Source organism: Vulpes lagopus, chromosome 5 (genome assembly GCF_018345385.1).
Source record: "Vulpes lagopus strain Blue_001 chromosome 5, ASM1834538v1, whole genome shotgun sequence".
Classification (NCBI taxonomy): domain Eukaryota; kingdom Metazoa; phylum Chordata; class Mammalia; order Carnivora; family Canidae; genus Vulpes; species Vulpes lagopus.
The window spans coordinates 10,721,637-10,734,770 of NC_054828.1; the positions used below are offsets into that span (position 1 = coordinate 10,721,637).

Genomic DNA, 13,134 nt, shown 5'->3' on the forward strand with positions numbered 1-13,134 from the left:
AAAGTTAGTGTTTAGATGCTCCCCCCACCCCCCCGCCCACGCTTGTACCTCTGTGCATCCTGAGCAACCTGCTCTCTGCAGCCCTGAGAGTCACTATAGACTTTTCCCCATTACACAGATGTGGCCCTTGAGGCTTGGTGGGGCGGGGGTGGAGGGGCTAGCTGCAACCATTCTCTCGTCTGGGAACCAGGAAAATCACAAGAGACTAGCTCCTCTAAACCCCATCTGTGCAACTTGAACAAGTCAGCTCACCTCTCTGAGCCTCGGTCTTCTCATCCGCAAAATGGGTTGTACTGTCCCTAATGTGCCCAGCCTAGTGCTGGACCCAGGCCCAAAGAGAGTGCAAGAGTCAGCCTGTCACTAAGAGAAGGGACCCTACGAGCCAGCCAGTGGCCCCTGGAGAGGCCAGGGCCCTTGCCTCTGCTGTGAAGGGGGCAGGAGGGAGAGAGTCAAAGCTGCCTCCCTTCTCTGCCCTTGAGGAAACCCTGAACCAGAGGCCTGAGTGTTTACAGCCCTCACTGGGCAGGGGGTAGGTTACGTAATGCCAGATGTTTGTGAAACTGGCTCAGGCCCAGGTCTGAGACACACTTTGCAATCCCAGAGCCCCCCGCAGGCCATCTGTCTCTCCCTTCCCCCAACCTGGCTCCCCTTGGCTTTTTGGGAGCCATGTGGATTATTCAGTCTCCCCCCTCACCCCAAAAACTGAAAACAGCCCCAGCCCTGTCCTGAGGGTGGGAAATCCCAGCCACTTGCAGAGACCATGGGGCCCTGAGGACCCTGCCTCTATCTCTCCTTTCTTGTATGGGAGCCCCAAATCCCCCTCCCAGCCTCCACTCTCCCTCCTTTGACTGACACCAACATCCTTCCTCCCCTCCCCCTCTCTCCCACCCTTATCCCTCCCACCCTGCTGGAGCCAGCCTACCCTTTGCCACCTGAGGACCCCCAGAGACAGCAGGAACGGATTGAACAGCGTGGGACGGTCCCCGGGCATCCGCCATGAGGTCACCAGTCGGCCCTTGAGTGGGCTCCCAGCCTTGCCCTCCGCTGGCCTCTTGTCTGCCTGTCAAACAGGGTCCAGTGTTGGCCCCCACGTCCCTTTGGTGGGATGGGGGGGGCCTGACTACAGTCTCCCCTGCCTATTCTGTAATGCCCACCTCAGAGGCCCAGGGTTCCTACCTTTCTTGTCTCACAGAGCTGCCAAGAAAAGAGCTTGTTAACTCATTCATACTACGGGGTGTTTGGCTGATAGGGCTCTTGGGGCTCAGCACCTTTAGAGACGTGCACCATCCTAAAGTCAAACCGCCGGTGGCCAGGAGGAGGGCCGTGCAGGCCCCAGAGGTGTGTTCAGCCTGCATAGGGTTTTCAGATAATGTGCATTAGGTCCCAATGTTAGAGAATCAAGAGATTAGGGGCAGCCCAGGTGGCTCAGTGGTTTAGCGCCACCTTCGGCCCAGGTCGTGGTCCTGGAGACCTGGGATCGAGTCCCATGTCGGGCACCCTGCAATGGAGCCTGCTTCTCCCTCTGCCTGTATATCTACCTCTGTGTGTGTGTGTGTGTGTGTGTGTGTGTGTCTCATGAATAAATAAATGAAATTTAAAAAAAAAAGAATCAAGAGATTAACATATAACTGCCTATTTCCAGTTTCTCATGAAATACCTAAAGATGTGGAAACTCTGAGTCCATCTTCCCCATGGCAACAACCCATCTGGCACCAAGGGGTCACATAAGTGCCCCCACCTGCCTTGCTCTCTCCCCTTAATGAAAGGAATGAATCACAGACCTCTGTGGTTACCCCTGGCAGAGCCCCCATATGCACCCTCTTTGCAGTCATCTTTGTTTGGGAGACAGGCCCCAGCAAAGCAGAGACATTTACCCAAAGTGCCATAAGCAGCTTACAGCCAGAGAGGTAGGACAGAGTTGCAGGGGTCCCCACTCTTCAGAATCCAGAGAGCATCTGGCAGTGGAACGGAAAGCGTCAAAGTATGGGTCCGGCAAGGCTTTGGGGGAAGGACTGCTCCCCACCCAGCCTCCACCTTCCCCAGCACAGCCCTGGCCACTGGACCAGGAGCCCCATGTGCTCCAATTTACTTCTGGCCCACACCCAGGCATACAGAAGGTTCTGACTAAGTATATGTGAATGAATGAATGAATGAATGAATGAATGAATGAATGAACAAACGGACAAGCAAACGAGGCAGTCGTCAGCTCTGTCCAATCCAGGTTGCCTGGAAATGGATTGAGAGGTTTCGTGTTGGTGGGGATTAGAGGGGGACCCCCTATACTGCTCTTGCTTTTTGGTTCACAAAACTCTGGCCCCAGGAAGTATGAAGAAATAACCCAGAAAGAGGAAGAGCAAAGTTGCCAGAGCCCCTGTGAGAGCTGGAAGTGCCTTTAGTGACCGGTCCTCTGTCCCCTCCCATTTCACAGACAGGAAGACAGGTCACCGAGCAGTGAGAGTCCTGCTGCCATTGTGGGAGGCTACGCACCACGGGGAATCAGGACAGGGCCAGGAAGCCACGCCCAGGCCGCAGAAGAACCCGGGGCCAGAGCCCCAGGTCCTAGCTGGAGGTTAGGGGCTGCCTGGCGGTGTGATCTGGGATGACTCCCTTCCTCATCTGCACAGTGCCAGTCTGGGCAGAACCCACCCCCGGACCACTTCCAATTAGCAGCAGGGCCAGCCCGGGGGTTCCAGGCAGCCAGACAGATGCCCCCCTCCCAACTTGACTTCTCAGGCGGCAGCACCGAAATAGCAGAACTAGAGCAGGACGAGGAAAGCACAGCCCCAAGCAGCCGGTCTCCTTCTCCCTGCTTCCCGCTGCCCGGGCTGTCAGCTCTGACCTCACCTCTCTGGAGGCCGAGGGTGATGAGAACAGTCTGTTTGGCAGGTTGTGGGGAGGGGCGGGGCCGGCAATGTGCTCCAGCTGTAGCCGGGCCTCCCAGCAGCCTCACTGGGTCCCACCCCCACCCCTCCCGCACACATCTCTCCCGCCCAGGACCCTGGAGACCATCCAGGCTCAGCTGACGGCAGCACCTCCTCGGCCGTTCTCTGGCTCCAGCTCCTGGAATCTCTACCCCTTCTCCTGCCTGGCCAGCCCTCCAGAACCAGAAGGACCTTGCCTCCAGACACCATCAGGGTCAAACTGCCATTTACCCAGAAAAAGGGAGTGAATTTTCAGGGCATCCTAACAAGTTAAAAGCAGAGCCCTGGGCTTTGGACCCCAGGATCATTTACCTACCCAGGGCCCCAAGCCAGAGGTGGCTCTGCTGCCCAGCTCCTCTGGAGGCCCTCCTCTCAAGGCCCTACCATGCACACAGATGGCCCCAGGCAGAGCCAACCCTGGTCTGGACGACCCTAGAGCTCATCAGAGGACCTCAGCCCACATCCAACCTGATTTCCCTTCCCTTCACCGCCCTATGTGCCCACACCCATGACCCAACTACCGAGTCTGCCTGCTTCTGGCCGGTCAGTGAGTCTTGGCCTTTGCTTGGTTCTGACTCCTCAGGCTCCTCTGATTGTAACTGGAGATAAGAAAGAACAGAGCTTAGCCCTTGGGTTATTCCCCAGGTTCCATTCATGTTTCCACCTTCTTAACCATCCGTTCATCATCCATCCATGCAACACCCATTTAGCATCCAACATCAAAAGATCCAAGTATTATCCATCCAACCAACCAATATCTGCCCTACATTATCCACTCACTAACCTACCCAATATCCATTATCTCACACATACATCCATTCTCTATTCATCATCTATCCATCCATCCAACATCCATGTGGCCTTTCTCAGTCCATCCAACATCCATTCATCCATCATCCGTCTACTCATCCTTCCAATATTCTTTCACCACCCATCATTCATAGTCCACATTTATCCTTCCACACACTAACGATCCATCCATATTCTACTCATATTCATCCATCCATCAGTTCATCACCCCATCTGGCATCTAAGCAACATCCTCTATCTAACATCCATCATCTGTTCCACCATCACTCATCTGACTTTCCACCCAACTTTTTATCATTTATCATATTTATCTATTTATCTGTCCATCACCCACTAACACATCCAATGCCCATGATGCACCCGTCATCTACCCACTGACCCACCCATCCTCCATTTGTTTCTTGCATGCATTCAAGCATTCATAAATTCACTGTTCAATCATCTGTTGAGCTGAACCCCTCCTTTATGTCACTCCCTGAGCCAGGAGCCAGAAGTGCAGAGATAAAGTAGGTGCAGCTCCTACCCCATGGAGCTCATTTTTCTTAGGGGAAAATGACAACTGAGTGTGGCCAGGTGGAGGGTAGCAGAACGACCAAGCCTAGAAGGGAAATATTACCAAAGTAGGGGTGGGGTGAGTATTCAGGGAAGGTATCTCAGAACAGGGCACCTGGCCTAAGACTTGAACAATAATTGGTGGGTGAAGAGGGAAGGGAGGAGCATCTTAAGCAATGGGAAAGGCACATGCAAAGGCTGGCAATGCACCCACAGAACTCTGCAGCCAGCTCTGCAAAGTAGAGAGTAAATCTGGGTGGAAGGAATTCCAGGAGGAAGCCATACCAAGGATTTGCATAGAGGGAACCCCAGCAGCACCTGGTGAATGCTCTGTGGTCATTCATGAAATGCTGTTAAGCACCTGGTGCTCCTGCCCCTCCCTAGTGGCCATGGCTAGCTTCCCAGGGACTCCAGAGCCTCACCATGGTGTAGGTGAAGAACCTTTCCAGGCCAGGCTGCAGTGTCTCAGCATCCACTGGGACATAGTACCCCTCCTCCCTAAGCTGCCCATGTCCATCTGCCTCCCTGACAAGCCTGACAGCTTCTTGTGTGGGGGCTCCAAGTTCCCCAATCCCCCTTTGGCCAGGAGGACAGGACCAAGCTGGTTCATCCCTGCATCTCTGGTGTCCGTGCATTGAGTTGATTGGAGAGTAAATAGATAAAAAGCCTCAGAGAAATACAGGGGAGGGGGGTCCCCAGTTGGGCCCTGGGTTCAGAGGCTTCACAACATGGCAGTTAAAAGTTCAGGCTTTGGAGCTGAAACTTTGACCTAATTTCTCACAACTTCCACATGTGTGACCCCCGGCAAATGCTGGATGAGGTTGAGCCTTCTATCAGGCTGAGGCATACATGGCACATGTAAAGCACCAAGCTCAGAACCAGGCACACTGTAACCTCCCCGCCCCTGCTGTCATCCAGGAGGGAGGCAGCACCAGGCTGGACTTAAGGAAATTAGGGGTTTGGATGAACAAGCACGAGCCTCCGTATCACCCCAGCGGTGCCTATCAGGGAAGCAGCTCGTCCCATTTCACAGGGTAAGACCAGGCAAGAAGGGCTGGGTGCCCCAAACCACGTTCCCAGTGAGCTGAGGCCAGGTTGCCTCCAGGACCCTCCCAACCCACCATCTTCAGGTAGATGCTCCAGGAAGCACCGGAGTACCAACAACTCTAGGATCCAGCCCCTGGGGCGAATGGGGCAGGGAAGGGACCTCATGGGCCCTGATTACATGCCAGGCACTGGGCCTACCTTGTGCATGCACTCTCAGTCTGTCCTAGCAGCCTGCTTGACCCAGTGAGCATTTGTGCAACCTCTCCTCTGTGCCTAAGAGAAGCCATAGTGGCTAGAAAGGGGTAAGTGAAGCCAACCCGGACTTTGAGGAACTTAGAATAGATCAGGGGGGAGGGGACTTGACCACACTGGTTGGGTCCCAGCCAGGCCAGGTAGGAGCCAGCAGAGGCTTCACGAAGCAGAGCCTGAGCAGCTGGGAAGGGGGGAATGCCCTGGGCAGAGCACCTGGCCTGAAGCCCCAGGGTGGTCTGCACTGAGCCATCCTGTGGGCCACCCCTGCTCCAGCCTTTACTAGCTGTGTGATCTCAAGTAGCATAACCTCTCCGTGCCTCAGTTTCCTGCTCTGTAAATGCACAGTGCCTTTCTTACCAGGCTGCTATGCAGATTAAATGAGGAAAATAACCAGAAAACATTCAGACCAGAGTTTGGTTGGTAGTCAATGTTGGTCATAAAAAAAAGTGTTGGTGGGATCCCTGGGTGGCGCAGCGGTTTGGCGCCTGCCTTTGGCCCAGGGCGCGATCCTGGAGACCCAGGATCGAATCCCACATCGGGCTCCCGGTGCATGGAGCCCGCTTCTCCCTCTGCCTGTGTCTCTGCCTCTCTCTCTCTCTGTGACTATCATAAATAAATAAAAAATTAAAAAAAAAAAAAAAAAAAAAAAAAAAAAAAAAGTGTTGGTCATTATCACTGCAGTCAGGTTGGGTGGTTGGCAAGTTTTGGTTCAGGAGAGATGATTAGGGCTGAGCCTTGGAGGGTATGCAGGAGCCGAAGAGAGGCCTTTCTAAGGATACCTGTCTGGGTGGGGCAGACTTTCAGGCTGAGGTGAGATGGACTTACCTCCCACTCTGGCAAACTGGGATGCTCTGCAGGGCTCCTGCTCCCCAGCTGGCCCATCTCCTCCAGACCAGCCATAGTTGAGGTCTCTGGTCCACTCGTCACTTTGGTGTTTGGCCACTGGGTGGAGATGCTGGCAGGGCTGGGCTGCTGGGCAGAGCTCTGGGGCCACTGCCCAGCGCTTTGTCCATTGACTAGGGTGGCCTCCATCCAGCCGTCAGGCTGGCCCTGTCGCTCCAGCTCCAGGGTGCCGTTTGTGCCTGAGGAACCCACCTCAGGCCCTGAAGCCATGGCCAGGGCACCCCAATGTCCAGCTGGGTCCTTGCGGGGCAGCTGGGCCTGCAGCAGTTCCAGGAGGCCTTCCCAGTGCAACCTGGGAAGGTGGGAGGCGAGCGTTGACTCCTCTGTGTGGGCCCAGGCCCCCTCTCTGGGTGCCCCGAGAAGGCCCACCAGGTCCCTCCAGTCAAGCTCGGGTCGCCTCTCAGGGCTGTGCAGGTGTGGGCAAGTTCCCTCAGCCCCCCAGCCCGTGATGGTGGGTGTCTCAGGCCTCTGGGATTTCAGAAACTCTGCTGGGCCTACCCTGGAGTCCTCTGGGGGACTCTGAGGCTGGGGAGCACTGGGAAGCTCCTGCAAGTTGCCCCAGCCTCTCTGAGCTGACCTGTCAGGGGCACCCTGCAACCCATTACTGGAGGGCTCCTCCCAAGCCTCTGGCTGCCCTCTGCAGCCGGTGGAGCCACCTGGCTGCCCCCAGCTTTCCTCGGACTCCCTGAGAGGGCCCCTCCAGGTTCCCTCTGGGGCTATGGCAACCCCCTGGCTGGGCTCCCCAAGTCCTTGCCAGCCCCCTAGGCCAGGGCCCTCCCGCCGGCTGCCACACCCGCTCTCCAGAGGTCTGTGAGGGCCCTGCGTTCCTGGAGGCTCCTCCTGACTCTGCCACCCCCCCAGAGGCTGTCTTGGGCCCTCCTGGCCACTTTCCAGAGGTCTCTCTCTCCGCTGCTCCTTCTCAGGGATCCTGGCTGATGTCCTGGGGGGCAGCGAGGACCCCTGGAGCCGCCGGTCCCCTTCAGGCCGCCTCTCGGGGCTCCTGGGAGGAGGGAGCTCTGCTTGGGTCCGCCGGGCCGGTCCTGCCTGCTTCACAAGGGGCTTGGTTACCTGAGGGCGAGGTGAGGGGGTGGGTGAGGCTCCAGGACCCTGACTGTGCAGTCTCTCTCTAGGACAGAAACTGGCCTTCACCTGGCCAGGGGAGAGTCAGGCTGTGTCTTCACAGCAGCCCACAAAGCGTCCAGGGTCCCTGATTTTCCTCCCTTGGGGTGTCCACTCTTCCCTTTCACCCAGTCTCCTCCCTTTGAGACCGAGATCTTTAAAATGCTGCTTACTTTCCTGGCTCCCCACCCCCCACCCCAAAGTATTGATTCCAACCTGGGGTATCGGGTGCCAGAATTTCCACCACCAATACCATGCTTCACTGGGGTCGGGCCCTGCTCTCTGGGTTTCTTTAAAAATACAAACCACCACCCTGAAAGAGGTAGCCCTTAAAGCCAGAATGATGCATCCGGGGCTTCCCTGAAAACTTTCCAAGGTAGCAGGTGCTACCTGAATGAAGGAAGGCAACAACATGGAAGGGCCATCTTCAAAGGACTAATCTGGGGGCCTTCTCAATGCTTCCAAGAGCTGCTGGCTCTTTGGGAGAGGGGGAATCTGAATGCCCAAGATTGGGAATCTGATCCTTTCATAAAGGACCTCCCTTCCCAAGCCCCCTGCCTGGCGCCTGGGGGAGGGGAGAAGCCGTGGGCCACCTCTTGGGGCTGCAGGGGCCCAGGGCAGACTGGCAGTGCTCACCTCCCTGCTGAGGGCAGGGCTGGACTGTCTTCGGAGAAGTTGGCTCTGACCTTGGCTGGGCCGCTGCGACCGCCCCTCGTCCCGGGCCTGGAAGGTCCCCGGTGCCTCGGACTTCCTATGAGCAAATGCAGCCGCCCCTCTGAGGGCCCTTGGGACTGTCCCACTCCCAGCATCCCGGCTCCTCTACTCCCGCCCCCAATGGGAGCCATGAGCTTGTTGAAGGGCCCTGAGTGAGGGATGATCCTCTCAGGTTCTCAATTTCCCGTTCTGAAAAATGAGGATGGTCAACCACTCTAATCTACCTACCTCGGGGGGTGATGAAATGAGAAAAAGAGTAAGCACAGGTGGGAGGCTTAGCCTTGGCCTTGACTGTTTCCTGTCTCACTCGGTACTACCACCACCCCACGTGCAGCCCACCACTCACCCCTAGGCAATGGTTAGACTGGTCCTTGTGGGAATTAAGATTTATTGAGCACCTACTGTGTACCAGGCACTGTGCACACATGATCGTAACAGCAAACATTTATTGAGCACTTCCTGTGTTCCAGGTGCCAAGCACTTGCCCATCCCACTTTATCTCACGCAACCCATGAGGTGGGGAGGAGAGATGCAGTGTCATGTACCCTCATATCCCATTCTTTCTACCCTTTTCCTGTCCACATGGGGAGTTTGGGATTTCTCAGGCCCGTCTTCCCTCCCCTTCCGTAACTAAGAGGGTTCTGGCACTTAACCTTGCACACTTCAGGCCTACCTAGCTGTTGGTAAAAAAGCTCTTAGCAAAATCAGAGGGAGGAAAAACATCCTCTACAATTCCGAAAAGCTAACATAAACTGTCCACACCAATGTCACTTCTAAGACACCTGGACTTCAAGCATTGTTGCCACATCTAACAAAGATAACCTCTAAGCTATAAAAAGTCTCTAGTTCCAGTTCATTGTCTTGCTTTATAATGGGAAGCTGTGGTTGTTAATTAATATTTAATTCAATATCTCTGTTGAGAGGTAGGAACCAAACAGTATCTGGGCACGCCTCTCCCATCCTGTGTGTAAGGGCATCAAAACCCAAGACCAGGGACGCCTGGGTGGCTCAGCGGTTGAACATCTGCTTTTGGCTCAAGGCTCAGGGTGTGATCTGGGGTCCTGGGATCAAGTCCCACATCCAGATCCCCACAGGGAGCCTGCTTCTCCCTCTGCCTATGTCTCTGCTTCTCTCTCTGTGTCTCTCATGAATAAATAAATAAAATCTAAAGAAAAAAAAACAAAAACAAAAAAAACACCTAAGCCCCAACCACTCCACTGGATGTTTATTTCAACAAGTCTGACTTCACCTAAATTGACATAGGAAGCTGGGTCTCTAAAGGCTGAACTGAACTGAGAGAAGCCTGAAAGAGACGACCAGTTGCCCAGCTTCCACTGAGCCAGCCAAAAGGGAAGGAAGAGGGATCTCTGCTCAGCCAGACCTGTGCTCTGCCTTCAGCCTGCCTCCTGCTTGGGAAATATGCTGAAACTCCACAGAGGATTTGGAGAGTAAAAAAATTATGAGTTTGAGGTCTGTTGCTGTTGTGGTATAGCTTTTACCAATGTCATTAGAATCAGACCCGTGGGATGCCGAGGTGGCTCAGTCAGTTAAGTGTCTGCCTTCGGTTCAGGTCATGATCTTGAGGCCTTGGGATTGATTCCACGTCTGGCTGCCTACTGAGCGGGGAGTCTGCTTCTCCCTCTCCCTCTGCCCCTCCCCCTGCTCATTTTCTCTCTCTCTCTCAAATAAATTTTAAAAAAAATTGGACCCATAAAGTAAGTTGAGTTTTTAGCAATTCTGAGCAGTAGACTCACAGGAAACCAAAGTTCTCTACCCTGGGAGTTAGGGTTTCTGAGTTTGAGGGCTGCCCAATCAGCTTCCATTTTTAATCTATCTGAGATGATGGGGGGTTCCTTGTTCTGTGAGATCTGAGGCCTCAGAGTGAGTTTTCTCTAGAACCAAGTGTTGGAGGCACCATGAAGTGAAAGCCCCCAAATGTGACTAGATTGAGGAGGGTAACAGTGAAAAATACATGGTGCAGGGTGGACAGGAGAATGTGTGCTCTTTCCAATGGAAGCACTTCCCATATAAACTCCACCTTGCCCAACAATCATCTCTTTTAAGAAGTTTCCCCCATGTGGAATCGAGAATAGGAGAAAAGGACTCAAGAAGATTCCAAGACACCAACAGAGACCCAGCCTTTGTGGTGCTGAACCAGCAGTGTCCCCTTGGGCCACCTGTTCCTCAGTGTCGGTGTGGCTGCACTTAAGAAGACAAAGGAAGCATGTTTCGTTTGGAAGCTTGGATGGGCTCTACTCTACTTCCAGAGAGTATTTAAGGACAAAAGCCATCAAGTCAGGGATGCCTGGCTCGGTGGTTGAGCGTCTGCCTTTGGCTCAGGGCATGATCCCAGGGTCCTGGGATCGAGTCCTGCATCGGGCTCGTCATGGGGAGCCTGCTTCTCCCTCTGCCTGTGCCTCTGCCTCTCTCTGTGTCTCTCGTGAACACATAAAATCTTTTTTTTTTAAAGCCATCACTCCTAGCAAATTCCATGAAAGCTCTCTTCTAAATTCAAGAGATTGCAAAATGTCTATATGATGCTAAGATAAGGGATTCCCAAGGCATCTAGGAGAGAAATATGAACCTATCAAGCCAAAATGCCCAGTGCTTTTATGTGAAAGCCCTTTTAAGAGAAATTTCCCAGGCCCACATAGACAATGCTTGGATAGAGTAGATGCTCAATAAATACAGGTTGAATGAATATATGGGAGAAAATAAAAGCATAGCCCTCTAGCCATCCACTGATAACTTTGTCTGTCCCCTTACAGATACTTAAATAGGTTTTAAAATTTCATCTTCAGAGGACAAGTGCTTTTCTATTAGGAAAAATGTCATACAAGAGAAAAAAAAACTCAAGTACTCAATAGTTATAAAACCTTGATTAAAAAATAGTCTACTTTGCCAAAATGTATACATTAAATGTACGCAATTTTCTATCAGTTATCCTGCAATAAAGCTTTAAAAAGGTAAACAACTTCAAAGAGAGCAAAAGAAATGAATAGAAGTATCTGTGTAAAAATAATTAAATGGTTAATAAAAGTATAAACATATTCCTGATTTCTATTACAAACCCTTTATCTCTCTCAAAGTTATCCCCATAAGGAAAAACAAAAGAAGGAGGAGGAGGAGTGGGGGGAGGAGGAGGAGGAGAAGAAGAAGAAGGAGGAGGAGGAGGAGAAACTGAAACTGGAACTCTGGTTTAAATTAGAGTCCCTGTGGAGTTATCATATAAAAATCAAAAGTCTGCAAATTGATAAATAAAAATAGTAATCATAGAAAGGCCAAAGACAGGGGAGGGGACAGTTTAGGGCAGTTAAACAACTCTGCATGATATCATAACGGTGGTTACGTGCCATTATACATTTGTCCTAATTCATAGAATGTACACTGTCAAAAGTGAACCTGATGTTAACCATGGACTGTGAGTGATAATGTCATGTCAGTGTAGGTTCATGGTTTGTAACAGGTGCTCCACTCTGATGGGGGCTGTTGTAGCGGGGGGGCTGTGCAGGAGGGTAGGGGGACAAGGGCTGAACGGAAAATCTCCGTACTTCCCACTCAATTTTACTGTGAACCTAAAACTGCTCTAAAAAAAACATGAAAATGCATGTGTGTGCATTTTTTAAGGGCAAAAAAAAAAGAATTACACTAATGATGGAGACCACAGAGGTTGTCACCTGGGTAGTAAATGGATAAAACTTACTAGAGAAGGAAATGTGAAGAAGAAGAGAGATAAGCTTTCTCAAGGAGATTCAAATCTCAGAGAAAATATTGCCTAAAGGAAAACAAAGAATTCTGGAATGCAAAATATTACCCGGTCCCGGGGTAATGGAAAGGCTCTAAAATTAGGTAGTCTCAGTAAATACACTGTAATGCATTGAATTGTACACTGCAAATTTTGAGACTTTCAGACCTACTTTTTCTTTGCTTCTCTTGACCTTAACTTATAGAATTCCAGCCCTGATCCTTGAAAATCCTGAGGCTGGCACTGCTGGAGAAAGAAATCTCAGCCAGATTGGGAGGAAATGTTTTCCCTCCCCACAGCTGTGCCAAAGCAGATGCCCTGGTTCATAAACCACCTGCACAGCACTGCTTGAGCACCAAGGGGACTCGCAGAATACGTGGATTTTGGGCATTGTCGCCCTATCCCAGGAAAGTGACACTTAACCTCTAAATAATTTGTAATTTGGGCAGCCCCGGTGGCCCAGCAGTTTAGTGCTGCCTTTAGCCCAGGGCGTGATCCTGGGGACCTGGGATCGAGTCCCACGTCAGGCTCCCTGCATGGAGCCTACTTCTTCTCCCTCTGCCTGTGTCTCTGCCTCTCTCTTTCTCTGTGTCTCTCATGAATAAAGAAATGAAATCTTTTAAAAATAAATAAATAAATTTTAAAAAATTGTAATTCTGTGAGTTCTCTTATTTAAAATATGTGGCTTTAGCCATTCATTTTAAACTGACATCTCTGGGGACACCTGGGTGGCTCAGTGGTTGAGCATCTGCCTTTGGCTTAGGTCATGAGCTCGGGGTCCTGGGATGGAGTCCCACATCGGGCTCCCCACAGGGAGCTTGCTTCTCCCTCTGCCTGGGTCTCTGTCTCTCATGAATAAGTAAATAAAATTCTTAAAAAAAAAAAATAGGGACGTCTGGGCGGCTCAGCAGTTGAGCGTCTGTCTTCAGCTCAGGGTGTGATCCTGGGATCCTGGGATCAAGTCCCACATCTGGCTCCCTGCATGGAGCCTTCTTCTCCCTCTGCCTATGTTTCTGCCTCTCTTTCTCTGTGTCTCTCATGAATAAATAAAATCTTTTTTAAAATCTTTAA

The 13,134-nt window shown here is 52.0% G+C and overlaps 1 protein-coding gene across 1 annotated transcript in view; it reads right to left on the reverse strand.

The window, feature by feature from the left end:
• LOC121490760 (TRIO and F-actin binding protein) overlaps window positions 1-13,134 on the reverse strand; it is a 53,230-nt gene that overhangs the window by 25,817 nt on the left and 14,279 nt on the right. The window contains exons 6-9 of the mRNA XM_041754745.1: window positions 8,241-8,355; window positions 6,408-7,553; window positions 3,443-3,520; window positions 923-1,060 (exon numbers count right to left, since the gene is read on the reverse strand). Of these exons, the coding sequence (XP_041610679.1) occupies window positions 923-1,060; window positions 3,443-3,520; window positions 6,408-7,553; window positions 8,241-8,355 (1,477 nt within the window). The remainder of the gene's footprint in view (window positions 1-922; window positions 1,061-3,442; window positions 3,521-6,407; window positions 7,554-8,240; window positions 8,356-13,134) is intronic.